General features: G+C 36.1%; 1 protein-coding gene across 1 annotated transcript in view; it reads right to left on the reverse strand.

Annotated features, from left to right (window-relative positions):
- The window catches only part of LOC117413292 (glutamate receptor ionotropic, kainate 3), an 83,314-nt gene that overhangs the window by 28,506 nt on the left and 35,954 nt on the right, over nt 1-18,854 (reverse strand). The window contains exons 2-9 of the mRNA XM_058999893.1: nt 13,440-13,616; nt 13,018-13,275; nt 11,525-11,703; nt 11,076-11,129; nt 9,624-9,797; nt 8,659-8,802; nt 7,484-7,591; nt 2,945-3,058 (exon numbers count right to left, since the gene is read on the reverse strand). Of these exons, the coding sequence (XP_058855876.1) occupies nt 2,945-3,058; nt 7,484-7,591; nt 8,659-8,802; nt 9,624-9,797; nt 11,076-11,129; nt 11,525-11,703; nt 13,018-13,275; nt 13,440-13,616 (1,208 nt within the window). The remainder of the gene's footprint in view (nt 1-2,944; nt 3,059-7,483; nt 7,592-8,658; nt 8,803-9,623; nt 9,798-11,075; nt 11,130-11,524; nt 11,704-13,017; nt 13,276-13,439; nt 13,617-18,854) is intronic.

The raw sequence follows: 18,854 nt of genomic DNA on the forward strand, positions 1-18,854 counted from the left end.
ATAATAATAATAATAATAATAATAATAATAATAATAATAATAATAATAATAATAATAATAATAATAATGCTTAATGTGGGGAATCACAATCATCTTAATATTTTATTTTTATTTTGTTTGCTGGTTTTGTTATTGTAACATTGTTGCATTCCTCTCAGAAAATAAAAAAATAAAAAAAAATAAAAAAAAAAAAATAAATAAATAAATAAATAAATAACATGAGGGCAACCATTGAACCCCTACGTTGCTAGATAATTACATTTGAACTGCTGACACTTACACTGTGGTTGTTCCTTTAATAGTTGCTCATTCTTCTGTAAACCAGCTCTGAATAAGTCCTGATTATACCCTTTCCATTACATCACCGGATAATGATTATACTCTTGTTTTCTTCACCATATGATTATACCTCGTTTGGTATAAGGTTATTCCTACTGTCACCAACCAATGCCAGGTGTACATAGCATGCCCCTGCCCTCGCAGACAACCAGATAATATCTTCAAATACACAACCTTGAAGGAGGAAACATCATTGTGACTGAAGAAAAGACTTAACACTAAAAAGACAACAAATAGGCTGCTGAAACAAATCTCCTCAGAAATGATGCCAGTGTAACGGGCAGTGTTGTGTGATGCACTGCCATTGTGGATTCTGTCCTGTCCCCTGACGGTGAGATGAGATGAGGTTAAAAGCTCTAAAACCACGGATGCAGAAGAGCCTGGCTCTTTTACACTGCTGTTAAGACACTGGCTTGTATCTTAACTGTACAGTAGTCTCCGGTTAAGAGAACTGGGTAAGAGTACTATGTTGCACCAGTTTAGGTATGTTGGAAAAGTAATCTGCATGCATGTTGTCAATTCATCTGGAACCAAATGCCCTAGGAATAAATTAACTTAATCGTAACCCTTCATTCACTATCAGATTTCAAAACCGCTATTTAGTCATTCAATGGTTATATTAATGTGACACTTATCAAAAAAGCAAAAAAGCTATAAAGTTTGAACTAAAGTCCTCATGATTTTTTAAACAGCAGTGGGAATGTTGAATATTTTAATAATGTAACATTTCACACTCGTATCCATAGAGTGCAGATTATATTTGGATGAAATACTGTACAATACATGTTAGGTAAAAATAATATTTCACACACACAATGGTATATAAAAAGACTGTAGGTTGATCGAAGAGAGAACTCAGATATGGAGGAAGATAGCTAACTCACTTAAGCTCACCAAGTCAAAGATAAACAAACATTTATGTGATTTAAATATTGTAATGAATCTGTCTTTTAAAAAAAAATACTTTAAAAGAGACTACATGTTCAACCTGATTAGCATTTACTAGAAGCTTGTGTTTTCCATATGCTTATATCTACAAAGATATTACTCAATCATCTGTTTGCAACCACAGGATATGTTCACAGTTCTATACTCAGATGTATTTCAGAATATGGACCAAGTCATGCTGTCATTTATTATTTTGTAGTTGACTACAGAATGTATTTAGAGTTACAGCACTACCGATCACAGGATGTATTTCTGGGAATTTGCAGTCTTTCAATGAAGTCTAGTTTTGAGTTATTTAAACACAGAAATTACAGGTAGAACGTCTTGTTAAAAAAAAGCTAAACGGAAAGCAAAAACACCAGTAATAGAGATTTAAAACATTTGCTGGTTTATAAGCATGAAAAAAGCCTGATAATCACATGGTAGTCGAACCCCAGTGTTCTATTGCTTAACTACTAAACTCCTCATGAGATTCTGCTGCATCTAAACATTGCAAATAGATGAAGCGTCTACCCAATTTGAAAAGCCAGTTTCAGGCAGCTCATTTCTGTTCTTTTAGACCTATATACAGGTTAATTGAAGCAATATCCCATCACTAGCACACTGTTTTAAGAAGCCATTCAACCACAGCACAAAAGGCTCCCGTAATGGTAATAATGGTTTTCAGATTTGTAAACAACCTCCCCTCGTGTTTAAAAATCTATACGCCACAGCAGAATACAGAAATCACCTTATTAACACACCACAATAGCATAACACCCAGCAGAAACCCCCAATGAGACATTAGTCAAAGTCTATCACAGATGTAATGCTTTCATTTATTTTAGCAATTAAAACTCTGTTCAATACAAAACACTGTGTCTGAAAAGGGCAAGAATTCAATAAAAGGCTGCCCCTGTAGGTTAATTTAGCAATATCAGGCTGAGAGAAAAAGTATACGAGAAGTGTTTTAAAATGTTAATTAACAATATGTGACAACATCTCTTATTAATATTACATTACTAACATATTTTGTGTTCTTGCACAAAAATCAGTTTTTTTTTTAAATTAATTGTCCTAAAGATAGTTTTTGTGCTTTTGTAGATATGTGTAATTTGTAGAAAACATATAATATTAATACTGATATACATCTTACGGACTGTCTCAGTCAATCAGGTTCCAAGTAGAGTGGTTACTATCGTGCAGCAGATGCCCTCTAAAAGCTAACAGGACTTTGGCTTCTTGAAACTTTAAACAGCAACATCAATCTCAAGCAGTCTAATCAACTCTGACCTTAAAACATAGTTAAGAAAAGTCCTTATGCACAAAAACATTTGGCAGTTTAATAATAGCATTTATACTCTCTGCAACAACCTTCAGATAATTGACCTTGTCTTTTGTTATGTGCCCTCTCCTTTGACTGTCACAGCAGTGGATTATCCTGCAGGGAGTGATCACTGTGATGGACATTAATGTCTAAACAGAACCTCAGTAATACACAATATATATTCAGTTAGAAATGTTTCTCAAAATTCCTTTTAAGTACCTCTGTCTTAGTAGCGAGTGTTTTAAGGTTAAGAACGTATGGGGGGGGGGGGGGGGGGGGGGGTATACGATTTCATTTGCAGAACAGCTTTCATCTTGGCTTTGTGAAGAAGCAGACAGAAAAGTGACCCACCAGAATTGTAGTAATAACAAGAGATCGGTTAGAAAGAGAGTCGGTGATATTCATCCCTTTCCCCCTTGAAACCTCCGTAACATTCAGGCCGTCTGTGGGATTCCACGTTCCAATCTGTAAAGGAAATGAAAAGCAGTTGCGTTACACCCACTGTATCTCTTAACAAGCCTGCGCAGGGATTCAAAAGGAAATTGCTGTTTGATTTTGATTGCGCCTGGTCCTAGTTGGGCAGATAAAGATCTAATAATGCATAAACCCCTGCTGAAAACTGATTTTCTGCTTCTGAAAAAGGCTATAGTAAGCAATCAAGGAAACTGCCTTGCCTAGATTAGTGATCTGCATGGCAGACGTCGTCCATTTAAATTGCAATCATGGCTCCGGTCTCAGGGTATAGAAACAGACTCAGCCCATAGCATTAGAACATTCAACTGGTGACGATGATTGGCTATAATCATGCTTGGCAGAGCTTGATTTTTTTTAAGCAAACGCAAGCAGGTCAATGGCAATGCTATAAAAAAAAAAGACACAAACTGAAACCGCAATTGTTCTTTAGCCCCTTCCTTAGATGCTAAGTAACCTTTTGCTATTCCAAAATGCAACCTTAAAGTAATTTTACCCACAAACCGCTCTCTATCAGAAACATAAGGTAATTCAAAGGAGTCTGCAGCAACAGAATTTAGTGCTGAAGCTAGAAACGTTCCCACAGTTCCTGTTAGACATGAGCTAAAAAAAAATCTTGTTTTATCGAGTGTTATTTGTGATATAGCTCCACCAGTAAATCGAATACCTAATCAAGTGTCAGCCAGCCCCAGGCACCTAGAGAACATATCATAATGGATTTTGGGTTGTGTATGGTTACCCAAACAAAGAAGCATGCTCAGTACCATATTTATACAGCTTGCATCTTGCTTATTTCATCAGATATTTTTTTCAGGCATCAACAACAACACCTCAATCATACATTGAATTAATGGTAATCTTGTTTTTTTTTTTTCAAATAAATATTACTTTTTGAGGTTTTTAATCTTTAGTTCAGATTACTGGTTTTATCCCAGCCGTCTGCCCGAATCACATTTCAAGGTCATATTTAGTAAATTCGTTAATGATCATTCTTTGAATAGTATTTATAATACGCTTTTAAAGTGCCATTTTGGCATTTCAATCATTTCAATGTAATCCCTGAGATTCATGTTTTCTAATAAACGCTTGCTGCCCTTAGTTTCTGCACCCCCTCCAGTCTCCTAAAGTATCACTCTCTCTTTCAAGATAACAGCAAGACAAAACGCAAGCTCAATTGTAGGCACTCAGAACTGCATTGAATTCTGAATGGCTTCTCACAAATTACATTGTTACAGGTAATCTCGGAAAGACCAGAGAAAATGGCTGAATAGAGGCAAACACAACACAGGCTTTACACAATTATCACCCTTGGGCGAAGCTCTGCATTAAAATGCTTCCCTAACAGTTGGTGGAATAGTCTTGTGGCTGTATGTAAAAATGTTCAAAAAAGATAAAATGTGGACTAAATTACCCTGCGTCCCTAAAGCAAAAATCCATATTCATGTACTAAATATTTACAGAGAAGCACTCTACACAGTGTTAGTTTTGAAGCAGCAGTTTTTTTCTATACATTGATTGTGTAATAGCAATGCCTTCGTAGCCGTGCTTAATGTTTATTATTTTTCATTGTTTTACAGGAATGCTCTTGTTTTATGTCTGTTATCATTAAAATCACAATTACATTTATTTCCATATTGTCTAGTGTTGCTTAAGACTGAAACTCATACTAACCTATGCACTCTAATAGAATGCATTATATACATGGGAATGGCGTCTGTATTAGTTGCTCTATGACTTGCATACTATTTTGAATTTGTATAATTATATTTCTTTTCTATACTTCATTTTGTACTAAATTTTCTTTACATGTTATTGATTGTAGGCCCCTTTGACAAAAGTTCTATCATTTAAAGTCTGTATCTATTAATTCCCTAACGTGCTACTGTTCCAGCACATGCGATTTCCTTAATGAAGTTGTGAATACAGTTGCTATACTGTATATTAGTATGCATATTGTCAGCTACTTTGTATTATATTTGTCTAAAAGTAAAGACACAAATATAATATATTCCTGGAAATAGTTTTTGCTGCTGCAGGTTCCCTAAAGAAACATGTTTATACAAATTCCTGTAACATACACAAAAAAATAGGCTAACCCTAGGCACTCAAGTGTAATTTTAAGACAGATATATTTTGCAGGACACCGTAATGCCTAGCTTTCAGAAAGCTGTAAAATAATACGGTCCTCAGTACAAATAAACATTGTGAAACCAAAGGATAGGGGTCTGTAGAAACTAGCCTCAAATATGTCTTAATCTCCCTCTCTCAGCATCCACGTTCCTGTTATATCAATTCAATTAACCCAATTGGTTAAATGTGATTATCCCAAGTGGTCTGTTTTGAAAGGTAATTGTATTCTTTCATGAAGGAGCGTTCCAACTTTTAATGATGTTACCACTTGTATCAAGCGATTCCTCTATTTTACATTTATCAGCATTTCATAATGACTGAAACTAATGCTAACATTCACTTTGTTGGATTATTTTAGGAGCCCTCAGGCTTCAAACAGTATTTTGTTTTCAAACTGAACTCATTCCACTCCAAGGCAAACTAGTCTTCAGTCTTTCCTCTGGCAGTGGTGCTTAGTAGTGGACAGCAATGCATTCATTAATACCATTATGATTTTACTGAATCATGACATGCTTCTCACAGTCTGAAATGTTTATGAAACAAACAAATAGCCTACTGAGTGACAACAACATGGCACAATACCATGACTATAAATTATTATGAGTGATGGTAATTGGTCAGAGTCTCGCCAGTGTCTCTACTGTACTACAGCGGTTTAAAGAACAGATAGGATCTATCTGACAGTTTTGGTCCTGAGGGAGCTGTTGAATGATTCAGAAGAGAAGGCTGAACAACACTTCTTCTGAGTTCATACAGCAGCTTTGGGTGATAGTTCACTAACGTGTTACTAGAGGAGCATTCTCTTTATGGCCTACCCTGGCCTGGAAAATTAACCCAGTACAGTATGTATCTTATTAACGCATTACTGTACATTTATTTAGTTATTTATTTTATAAAATAAAAATAAAAATAAATTAATGATTTTTTTTTTCTTCCGATAAGTCTGCTACGAGATTCAAAGTGCCACATCATTAGATAGCTTCTACTTCTATAAAGACTCTTTTGCTGATCTAGCCTATACTAGATATATCTATGACAGGCAGCTAGGCTAAATAAAGGCAGCTCCTGAATTCAGGGGAAATAAACACAGACAAAACAAATCTCATGTAAAGCCTGCAACTGGGGCTGCATAATCAGGATCTACTAATATGACTCAATCGGAGGGTTTTTAATAAACAGGACTCCGCTATGACAACACTCAAGAAGACCCCACTGCATAGGCTAAACCTGATGTATTTTTTGTCACCATCATTATTTCTAGTTTGCACTAGTGTGCCATTTTTGCATAATTCCAAAAAGGCAAACATATTCAATAGATTTACAAAGGGCGGTCTTCATTTCTGAATTTTTTCTCAATTAAAGCCACTCGATAAACATACTTGTAAATAATTAAGCCCCTCATTATTATAAAAAGCATTTAAATCCTGACCTGGGAATGTCATTAACAAAGCATGCAATTAACACTGAAGTACTTTAATCTAATTTGTTTTATGACCCGCTATGGCTGTGTTTCAAGCAGTCCATTACATTTCTTGTTGGGAACTAAATGATATTAGCAAATATGGATTTCGAACACAAAACAAGCAGCACAAAACCAGACACCCGGGTACGCTAACATTTGTCAGGGAACTGATTATTTGTATTTATCTACGGGAAATAACCTTAAGATGCAACCGATTACACATAAAAAAATATCTTACTTTTCTATATTTCTGAATTCGGTGCTAATGAACAGTGAGAGAGACTTGCTGCAGTCAGTCTTACAGGAATTGTATTTCAGTACAACATTAAAGATTATTGTGGGGTATAGCAACACTGCTAGCAAAGTAGCTGGAAACTAATGGAGTATATTACTTTCACCCAAAACAGCCTGGTTTTAACTACAGTATACGGATGGTCCCTACGAACGCAGGGCATGTGAACAGTGGGCAATGGTTTCATTACAGTAGATGAATACAAGTCCATTCAGAAAACTCATGTGATTGAAGAACAACATTAACTTAGACAAAGCCAAAAAACAAAAAAAAACAGATGGAGGCTGGGAGGCAAACCCTGATGCAACAGGGACGAATGGATTGAGGTAAGATGTAAAACCCTTTGTAGCTGATCACTGGACATGTTGTTTATCCCGTGATGAATATTCTGGGTATTGGAAGCACCTAATATGCTTGATATTTATTTTAATCTAGTTTAAAAGACAGTTCTCTGCCTGTACCTTCGCTATGCTGAATTCCTGACATGGCAATTTGCATGGGGTTTCTAATTTTCTTATCTAAAGAAACGGTATACCTTTTCCAGCCCATCTTCCTTCAGACTGATGATATCCAAATCAAACTCTGTCCGCAGCCCACTGGTCTTGTTGAAAACCATCCGCCCAGTTAATCCTTCCCATTGGGCCTGGGAAAGGGACACAACAAGATGGAAGTTATTAGACATCCTTACTCATCGCTCAGCACCACATTTAATTTTAATTACATTTTACATTGAAACGTTCTCCCACTGGACCATGATTAATTAACAATCACCTCCATCATTGTTCATTGTGAAGCCTTCGCTTGATTTCTCATGAACTCTATTATAACCCTGTGTCCTGATTTACTGATAAACCTCGCGGGCTGAACATATATCTTGTTTCAAGGTTTAATAGGGTTGTCTGTTACATTTGTGCTAAAGAAAACAATGCTGTGCTCATTTTACAGTGTCCCTTTATTCTGTTCTATTCAATGACTCAGATGTGTTCATGCTCCTGCAGAACTACTGTGATGAATAGGCTTGAATAGGCTGTTTTAATTCAAATTCTGAAGCCTCTGATTCAGTCTTGAGCCTTATCTTGAGCTTCTTCAAGACACTGGCTAATATTTTGTCTCTCTCCAATACTAAGATATTTCACTATCACATGTACACAGGACTCAAATGTCAATAAACATGTTAAATTGACATGCTGTATTGCTAGACATGGTGTTTTATTTTCTATCATACTTATTTTAAAGCACAACATATTGGTCACAGACAGCATTATGGCTTTATTCTTCTGAATTTTATCTAAAGAATTTTAGCACAGTGCCACCCACGGTTGAATAATGGAATTTAGGATTATTATACAGATTAGATACGATATGAGACGATACGATACGATACACGGCACTGGCTAAATGCTGGAAAACATTTCAGTTCAAAGTAATTTGAAAAAACAATTTGTATTTGAAAAGTAAAAAAAAGCTTTTAAATGACCTACACAGTGTTCATAAGCAGAAATTCGGGAATAATTGATATCTGTCAAGTTTCTAAGCGAGAACATTACCCAACTTGATTTACTCACACTGTTTTCTTATTTCCAATTATTCCTTCCCAATGTTAATGACAAATTAAGGTCGATACATAAACTGCACAAGCTAGCATTATTTGATTAAAAAAAAAACACACACACAAGAAAGTGAGGTGATAAAGCTTCTTTTTTGAAATACCTCTTTGATAAAATTCATAAAGCGTCCACCGAACCTCCAGGGTTTGTGCCGGTGACACTGCAAAGAGTTGACGGTCATCTGAGGGGCTCTCTGATAGGAAACCGACACAATATGAACAGCATCATACGTCAGAGCAGCATCTGTCTGAAATAAAGGGGAACATTATTTCAGCTGATAAAAGTCCTGCTGACTAAAGAAATAATGGTCCCTATTCACAAAGAGGTAACCGGTGACTTATTTAAAGTGGGTTTCTGCTACCAACTAATTGCTTTCTAGTCATTCTTTATAATGGCCAATATTACTGGGGAACGTCTGAGATATCTGGAGATTTCAGTTCATTGCAAAATTAGTATAAACATGTTAAGATGCTTGAGGTTTCTGAAAGTTTGTCAGTAACTATACTGCTTAATGGTTGGTTTCATAGACCTTGATTAGCAGTAATCCTGGACTATCTAATGTTACTTTAGGTAAGGTAGTCCAAGATTAGGGCTAATTAGGATATGTGAAACCAGACGGAATTGAATACTTTGCCTAAAATGTTCTTTTGTGGATAATTTAAAAGCGTTAACTTTGCTCTATAATGAAGGAATAACTCTCTTTAATTTTGTTGAAACTAAGCATAACTTGCATGACGTGTTCTGATTATATTATTTCCATATATCCTCATTGGCTATATCTGTATGCCATCCCTGTACAGTATTACTATTATTTTTATTTTAATATCTGTGCACACTCTATACTATCTATGGAAGGATCATTTCCAAGATAATCATTGCCGTCCAAAATCACATTGAATCCTGGCTGAAAGAAAACGCTACTGGAAATACTGGTAAACCAGTTTGGTGTTTGTGTTGAAATTTGGTTTACAATGGTCACAGAAATATTTTCTGAAGTGTCAGCTTTTACTAGGTATCTACTCGCAATTGTAGTCTTAAATACATGTCATAAGAAAACACTGATCATACCGTCATAATGCCATCTAGAAGGCCTGATTCAGGCTTCGGTGCCACTTGAAGGCGCTCCATAGACCATTTTTCCACCACCGAGGCTACATGGGGATTTTCTGTATTCAAAATCCGGAATCCGGTCATATTAACTCCACAGTAACGATATGGCTCCAAGTCAAGTGCATAAAGGTCCTTTTGAAAAAAAAAGATCTAATTTAACATACAGGAATTGCTTTTTATTGTAGCTGTAAGAAAAGCCCTAGACTGCTTTGTGTTGCCGCAGAAATGAAATGGGATTAGCTTCAGAGAGGATAAGGCATTTCACAGATTCCATGTATGAAAACACAACATCAATCTTTCCTACAACTTTCACTGGAGGATTTAACCTTGCATATGTAAGCACATGCATATAAAACTGTGGGAACTCAACAACTATGTTATAAGGATAATGATGATTTTCAGTTTATAAAAAAAAAAGGTTTTACAGCTTTATAACACATATAATAATAATCAAAATGAATTTATCAATAAAAGTGGATGTTGTCATGGCTTGAAAAAGCAAAGGATTATATGCAGGGAACTGTAGTCAGCCTTGCAAATTTGGCAATATTTTGATGTGTTCTTAGCCAAATTATGACACACAGTGCATTCAAGATTAACTGGAGACCTTTTAGAAACATCCAGTGTAAAATAATAGAGTAATTCATCAGCACTCTGTGGGCCCCGTATAGCAGGAACACAAGCACACAAGGTACAGAACAGGCTCAGGAAACCTCACAGCCAGAAAGAACAAATAGATGCATTTCACCTACCAGAACAAAAGTGCCAATTGAAGACAGCTTCTTATTTTAATTGCCAAAATCTGTAACGGTTTTTGGTCTACATACGTAAAACTCCCTGGTTTTTAATAGCAATTTAGACAGGGATTAAAACTCCCAGCACTAGTAACTATCAAGACAATGTCATACTTAACCACTACCCAATCCACCCGGGATGTTCCTTCAAGTACTACAAGCCCATAAATGTAATGAAACAGCCAGCAATGCAGAGACAAGTCTGTAACAACCCCAGGGATCATAACAAGTGTTTTCAGCTAGTTTATATCATATTGCTAAAAGGCTAAAACACAGGTTCTGTTACATGCTTGTGCTGCATAGATTATCAGTGCTGCTGTGGGATTTTTTTTAAGGACATAAACAAGTTAATAATGCATTAGTAATATATGTTACCTCGTTATAAGGCAACCTTATAGCACAAAACTTGTTATAAGGTTGTGTGGTCATGGATCCCCATTCTCCCATAATGCCATACAATGCATCAAATTGTACCACTTTACAAACAGTTTATACTGTAATTAACATTCGTACATCAAATTAGAAGAACCCGTAAATCTTAACATGAATACAATACATCTATTAAACCATGTTAAAATATCAGACAAATATGTTACGATTTTAATTCATACGTTACCAAAGTTGTAAAGATGTAGTGGTAGTACTCTGTCATCATCCCCATTGCCAAGGCCTTTAGGGAGGTAAAAAGATGATAAAGAAACACATTCAAACATGAAAGCAATAATTGGAATGGTGAATGTCATTCTGTATTGTGTGGGTGTTCTGCACTGGCTTGGGTAAAAGAGTTACTAACAAGCCCATCCTTCCTGTACTTTCTTTAGTTCAGCCTAAGCTGTTTCATATCATTATCAAAAGCACAAAATGCTTTCGGCTTATGTGTGCTGTCAGGTCAGGACCCTGTAGGTGAGACATGACTAAAGGTTGATAACTGTCTGTGCAAAATTAGTCTGGCTCTTGTGTACAGTGGTTGACGCTGGCTTGGGGAATGTGTGGTAGCCACTTACTGCAGATATTTATTTTTGGGGGATTTTTTCTGTTCTGTGGTGACGTTAGGCTCAGACTCACCTGTTTTAGAATCTGCGCTGCCATCGTGTGACTACAGTCAAAGATAATGCGAAACTCCCGACTCCTCTTCATCTCTTTCAACAGGGGCCTAGCGTCGTCGTCCAGAGGCAGCTGTCGTATTTTTAACCGGATGTTATACCTGGAGGGGGCCATTATCAGTTCCTGTAGTCTAATAAGACCTTTAGGGGACAAATGTCAGAGAGCTTTTGCTAACTTAGCACATAATTACAGTTTGTAGTCGCTGAATTCAAATGTATACAGAACACCAAGGTGAAACCTCTAATTCTTGAAGACTGCCTTGAGAGACTTTACAGATTGAAACAACCCCTGTAATTAAAGACTCAAGGCAGGCACACATAGTTGAAAGTTAATTCACAGTATAAAAAAAAATAATAATAATAATAAATGTCTTGCTTAATAACAGAATTAATCAGTTATTTATTTGTCAAATCACGGAAATATACGTAACATACTTCACCTCAACGTATGTCAATCATATCAGTAAGGCATGTTTTAAATTAATTAAAGGGAGCTAGTGGGGCAGCAGGTTCATTCAATAGCGTTACTGAGAGAATCATGGGATAGAACTGTGTACCGCTTTAATGTGCACAATTGGACTCTCTGCTTGAGCGAGTGATCCAGGGCTAATTCACAGTGGGGGTGGGTGAAGACTGAGGTATGCACACGCTTAACCTAACCGAGCCAGTGCCAATGTCCCTTTTAAAAAAATACTACTTGACAGTAAGAAAGAAAGGAAGTAGGAATCAAGGGGAAAGGGGCAGAATCTCACCATTAATTATTATTTATTTCTTAGCAGACGCCCTTATCCAGGGCAACTTACAATTGTTACAAGATATCACATTATACATTAATTAATTAATTAATTAATGTATGTGGCAGAGCTTAAGCAAAGTTACATACATTCGAAGTCTATGGAGCTGCTGTATCTAATAAGAGGTGAAGGTTCCAAAACCATGAGATGCTGATTAAAAGGAGGCATCTACTCACTGAACCTAACAAATGGGGAAAAAGACTAGATGTGAATCCTGCTTGGGGCAACCTGACTAAAAGCTGTAATTCGAATGGTAATGTAAGAGTGAGACGTTGCTCCAAGTACCCAGATACAGGTTGCAGGAAAAGAGAGATCCACTTGCCATATGAAAAGCTAATTACAGGGCTCATTATAAATTCATTATAAAGCCTGCAAGCATATGGATTGCTTGTACAATTGAATCCATGTAGGGCCCTGTTCAGGTGCAGATTGGATTAAAACAAAAAAGTGAAGAATGTGTCTATGTATGACTTTTACATACAGTAAAAGCACTCTTCTAATATAATGATTGTACATGAATTAAATGCCTTTTTAAGAAAATCTTAGGGGAGTGCCTTCACCAATTTTGAGCAATTCCTGAATGCAGCTTTACATTATATAATGCAAAATCACCAACGGGGGTTGCAGTAAGATTATGCCCTGCCTAAGCATCTTCACTTACCAGTGCTGTCATCATAAACAACCGTTGCAGTCTTCCATTTTAAAAACTGTACAAGGTCCAGAATGGCAAGACTGAGCGAGGAGTAGTCTGGATACAGATTGGCGTAGAAAGTGTCCCTGTTATCCATTGGATGGTGTTTCCATCGCACTTGTATGTGTGGCACTTCCAACGCATTACAAATGGACTGAACAGCATTAGATGAAGAGCTGTGGGATGGCCCAAATATTGCAACTACACCTAAGGACAGCTGATCACAGGCTATAGAGAAAATAAAAATACAATTAATAGGAAGCATATCAGTACTGTGATTCTGAGTCTATAATATACTTTTCTCTGATGAATGCAGAATAAAAGGGCCCGGTGTCTTTACAGTCAATACAAGTCGTTAAATGCTAAACATGTTGACAGTGTGGTTGGCTTACCTTTTCTTGATGCTTCAAAGCTATCATAGATATTTATCCTTTGTATGTCATATGTTAATGTAGTATTTGGTAGCAAAGTCCTATTTCTGTTAATGTTATTCACAGCAAATTTAAAGGCTTGCTCTTCTGCGCTTACAAGTGGACCCCCGGCTCCTTCGATAAGTTCAAAGATTCCTCCTGGAAAGCAAGAACAAAACAAAAAAACACATTAGTTTTGGGATCATTTGCAATGCAGACTTAGGCACGTTGCTCATCAACAGCTACACAGGTAAATAATGAGAACCTGTTCATGCTTTCTGCAAAGCAAAAAGAAATATTGAAGTTTCGTAATGCTCTTAAGGTAGCTAGTTAGCTAGCTACCCGAACTCATAAATCCCAGGTGCTCCATTCATGAAAGCTACAGTGGTATTCAAAGCCAGTGGTTCACCTGTCGCAGAGCAGTAACGCACAAATGTTGCAGCTTTGCAATCCTGTTTTTTTCTGACCAGCACTGAATCAACTGTATTTCATTAATACTCCCACCTGGTGGCAAAAGAGAGCAGAAAATGCATAAAACAAAACAGCAGGACGCACAGTGGACTTAAAGACTAAGCTTTAAAGACAACTGTGCATTTTGTCAGCTAAACTGCACATGGTTTGAAGTTATGCTCTGATGTCAATTGATTGTTCACGCTCGTTCAGACGGGAGGAGCTATAGTTATTGTACTAAAATCAATATTTTAGTCAGGGAACTCATGCGATAGATTCAATATTTATTACAGATTAGACATGATAACACATTTAAGCATATTATACATTCTTGGCCTCGCCTCGGGTAACCCCTGCCCATATTTTTTTCCGCTGGTAAGTGGAGAGGCTGACTGTAGGAAAGCCATGGGCTGGGGGCAGGACAGCTTCTGTCCCCCTTAGAGTAGACAAATCCAAAATACAGGTGGATGCTGGGGAGGAGGAGGCAGCAGGGAGGTAATGGATCAGGTAAGATTTGAATCCTTTCCCTGACGACCATTGGACAGTAATTACGTTGTTAGCGATGAAGCGCTGCTATTACAATTGACAATTGCCTGGTTATCGACACTTAAACTTGATTTGATTGACTGATTAACAGTGAGTTCCTTGCCTGAACCACCACTTTGCTTCATATCAGGCTGTATAAAAAGTGCTTACAAGTATAAATACCCAACACAACACTCAACTTTTTTTAAGATTACAAGAGATGATTAATCCAGCAAGAATCTCAAATGATCTGCAGCGTCCTTATTTATGTAAATATGTATGTATACTACTGATACAGTACTTGCACACTTCAGTCCTATGCAATAGAAAGTCCTTTTGACACTTGGTGCAATTAGATCAGAGAAATAGGAACTACCTGTAGTGTTGAATTTACTCTAAGAATAGACATAGCGGGCTTTTCTATATCAAGATATGGGCTTGGGAGTAGAAAATACATGTCTAACATGTCTAACAATAATGGAGCTCCTACAAGCTTGTGCAAGGTTGTAGTGTTAGACTCCAAAAATGTATTTATATGTGCAGCCTTGTTTCAATTGGCCATTGGGATTGAGTTGAAAGCAATTTATTTATTTAGCAGACACCTTTATCCAAGGCGATTTACAGAGACTAGGGTGTGTGAACTATGCATCAGCTGCAGTCACTTACAACTACGTCTCACCCGAAAGACAGAGCACAAGGAGGTTAAGTGACTTGCTCAGGGTCACACAATGAGTCAGTGGCTGAGGTGGGATGTGAACTGGGGACCTCCTGGTTACAAGCCCTTTTCTTTAACCACTGGACCACACAGCCTGATTTAAAATCAATCCTGTTGGTTTCCATCAGTAGCTGATCAATAGTAACGCGATTTGTTTTGGAATATGGACTCTATAAGCTCTTGTTTTAGCAACACAAACATCTAAAAAGAGGACGAAGTTAAAGGTTATGAAATTAGAACATATGAACACTTCCATAGATGACTCACACAACAAGTGATGCATATTTTGAACTAAACTACCATACCCTCCACTTGTAACGGTTTTGCCGGTACAACACCGACTGTCTTACTCTGGCACCAGATACTCACAACTTGATCGTGTGGACTGAATTTTGACATCCAATCCGAGTAGGCTGACAGTGACTATGCATTGTTGCGATATAACCTGTCAAAAACATACGTATTTTAAAAAAACGTCATGCTCATCAGTGACAGTTCACTAGAATTTGAAATGTATAGTACTGCCAAAAAAAACCCAAAAAACTACTGAATCACAATCATTCTAAATACAGTTATTACCGTGATACACTAAACCCCTTCCATTAAATAACCACTGATCAATTCTGAAATTCTGAATACTGCATTCCTGTCTATAGCTATATTTTTTAATGTGTCGTTTTTATAGTTTATAAGCCAAAAACAACCGTATAATAATAATAATAATAATAATAATAATAATAATAATAATAATAATAATAATAATAATATAGTGTTCCTATTTTCAACTGTCAAATATTGAAGGTTATAAATTACCATAGTATTACACACTAATATCTTCAACAGTTAGCAGGATATCTGATACTAAAGGCTATTACTTTGAACTGAATTTTATTTTCTAATCACCATACCTCATATAGTAAAATGTAGGACATTTTCACTAATGTGGCTTGGAATCCAGAAAAGGTAAAGTGGATACCATTCTGACCACAGCTCCCAGGGTAAGGAAGCAAGGTACTATAATGATAAATGAGCAGCAGTATTTTTAGATAGCCAATAGATGGCTTCTAAAGAAGAAAAGGGAATGCAGCAGGAAATGAATGTGTCTGCCTCGCCTTTTAGTAGCTTTTAGTCTGAACCACACTCTGTGTTAAGTGGCTTGGTGAAAAAAAAAAAAAAAATTATTTAAGGAAAGCAAAAACGGTTTTGTTTTGTCATATAACTAGACTATTTAGCCTTGCATCACTTTGGAGTAAGCCTGAAAAAAAAAAAAAAACAATGATACAGGTTTGTTGCAATCTCTCTGACAAATTGCTGCCGGTACCTACATTTTAAAATCGCACTGAAATATAATTATTCAACTTTTTTTAAATTATTATTATTATTTAACTATTTGATGTTTAGATGGATTAGGAATTTTATAGCTAGACAAAAGTTTAGCATCACCTAAAATCTTAGGATTGAGACATCATTAAAAAAAAAAATATTTTATTTAACATCATGCAATCAAAGAAACTGCAAAATGATATTGCAAAAGTCTACTGGAAGCCATAGTAGTAGTACAGTATTTCATGTTAGATTTCGAAGTGTCACATTTTAAAATTTTTGTCAGTTTGTTTAGTATATGGAAAACTAACAGCGGTATATAATTCAATATGTTAACATAACATTATTCATCAGGTTCCATTCCACTTTATGAAGCAAAATGAGTTAATTCTATAGGGTGATGCAAAACTTCCAGCCATAGCTGTATATGGAATGTGTTTCAAAGCCAGTTTTCTAGTTATTGCCAAGATTTATGAATAATAGGTCTAAGATATTGGTGTACCAAGAGAATTAATTAGATACTAGACCCCTACTTCAAAATGAACACTTGCGAGAAACAGTTCAAACATTGCTACTATGAATGTTACAGACAGTCCTTTCCTGACGACAAGCACTCTTAATAACATATTACATACAAATAACCCAACAGCTTGAATTTATCACAATGAAATGCTTAAGCAAATTAACTCTAATACTATTTATGACTGCATTGCCCGGGGCCTCGAATCGTATGGGCCTAATGCATAGAAATCAAGACGAGAAAGTGCATTAAAGGAAATGACTCCAGCTGTTTCAAGGGAAATCTCATTATAGTACATTAAGTAATTGCTTGAGTATATACTAATTTGACTGTTAAGAGGATAATATGTGTATAGCTCAGAAGCACTCTAACAAATGCAATGAACAGAAACTGACGGTCTCTAAAGCATGAACTCACTTGAATTATGCTTTAAAGAAAATGTAATAAAACACTACTGTATAAGCAAAACAATTGTGCACATGTACAAACTTGAAAAAAGTGGATTTGCAATACACTCCTCAAATGTAACACCATTTTGCTTTGGGCTTTCATTTCAAACATCAATCAATTTCCCACCTAAATGTTTCCAGTTATCTTTGTACATTACAAGACAAGCTAATTCATCTGTAGGGTGTCGTTCTGCAGTGGAAAAATGCACTAATTACCATTGCCTTTTTTTTATAATTCGCCATGCAACGGGCTGCATTGGCAGTGTTCGTTTTTTTTTTTTTTTGTAACTATTGAAAAGGCAGCTGTAGAAAAAATGTTTAGCTGTAATAGAAATGGATTACATAAGAATTGAGTAAAAAAAAAATTAATTGTTAAATTAAAAAGTTGCAGACATAGGGGTTGTTTTGATCAGTGTTTTACTGATGAATGCTCTTAAATTGCACCAAATCCATATTGATTAACCCAGGGGGATATCCCAGTGCTGTACACATTTCTAACCAAACCAAGGATGGTTGGGTACAGTTTGATGACTTTGATGCCATTGTCTTTATTGCAATAGGCAACTAAACATACAGCAAAAAAAATAAAATAACAGGAACTGGGCGATTAAAAAATTGCATGGTAAAATAGCCCTTTTTGAAGATTCTGATTATTATAAAACAATTACAACATGTTACCTAAATGTGTGACCACTTCATAATAACAAATATGATCTAAACTGTTTCCTGTTACAGACTCTGCACGAATGCAATCTCAATTTAAACTTTTGGCTTATCAGTTTGTTATTACAATCGGCAAGAAAAAAATACTGAGACCCTGTTTATTAACTCATTTTACCAAGAGATCACAGACCTCATTTCTTGTGAGACTGATTAGGAAATAATCTCTTCCCTGCATGAATTCATGCAAATATTGTATTGCATAACAAGCAGATAGAGGCTCTCGTGTCATATTTGATTGCTTCAGAACCACTGTGGTGTCTGGAAATGTCATGATATACTAATATTATGATGCAACACATAACTCCATACATGGGTCACATATGGATTGCTATTATAAATCATGTATCAAAAATTACCATTGAGAGTTTATCCAAAAACCAGTATCCTATACAGATGTTTACTGTAGAATGCGCTAAAGGTTGTTTGAGGATTCTTACTGTATAATCTTCTGAATCACAATTTGATCCACTGATAATGCACTACATTGTTTATTCCTGGGGTGATGCCAATATCAATATGTCTTTCTTGTTGTCATTGTAAAGGTCCCGCTGTATTGGTTCAATATAGGACAGGGAACAGTTAATAAAAAACAGGGATAATCACTGCTTGACTTGACTATAAAGATATAGTGAACAAAGAACACTACATTCCAATTCAATTCCATTAAGAACCCTTGGGATATATATATATAT

The sequence above is a fragment of the Acipenser ruthenus genome, chromosome 25, assembly GCF_902713425.1.
Source record: "Acipenser ruthenus chromosome 25, fAciRut3.2 maternal haplotype, whole genome shotgun sequence".
In the NCBI taxonomy this organism is placed as follows: domain Eukaryota; kingdom Metazoa; phylum Chordata; class Actinopteri; order Acipenseriformes; family Acipenseridae; genus Acipenser; species Acipenser ruthenus.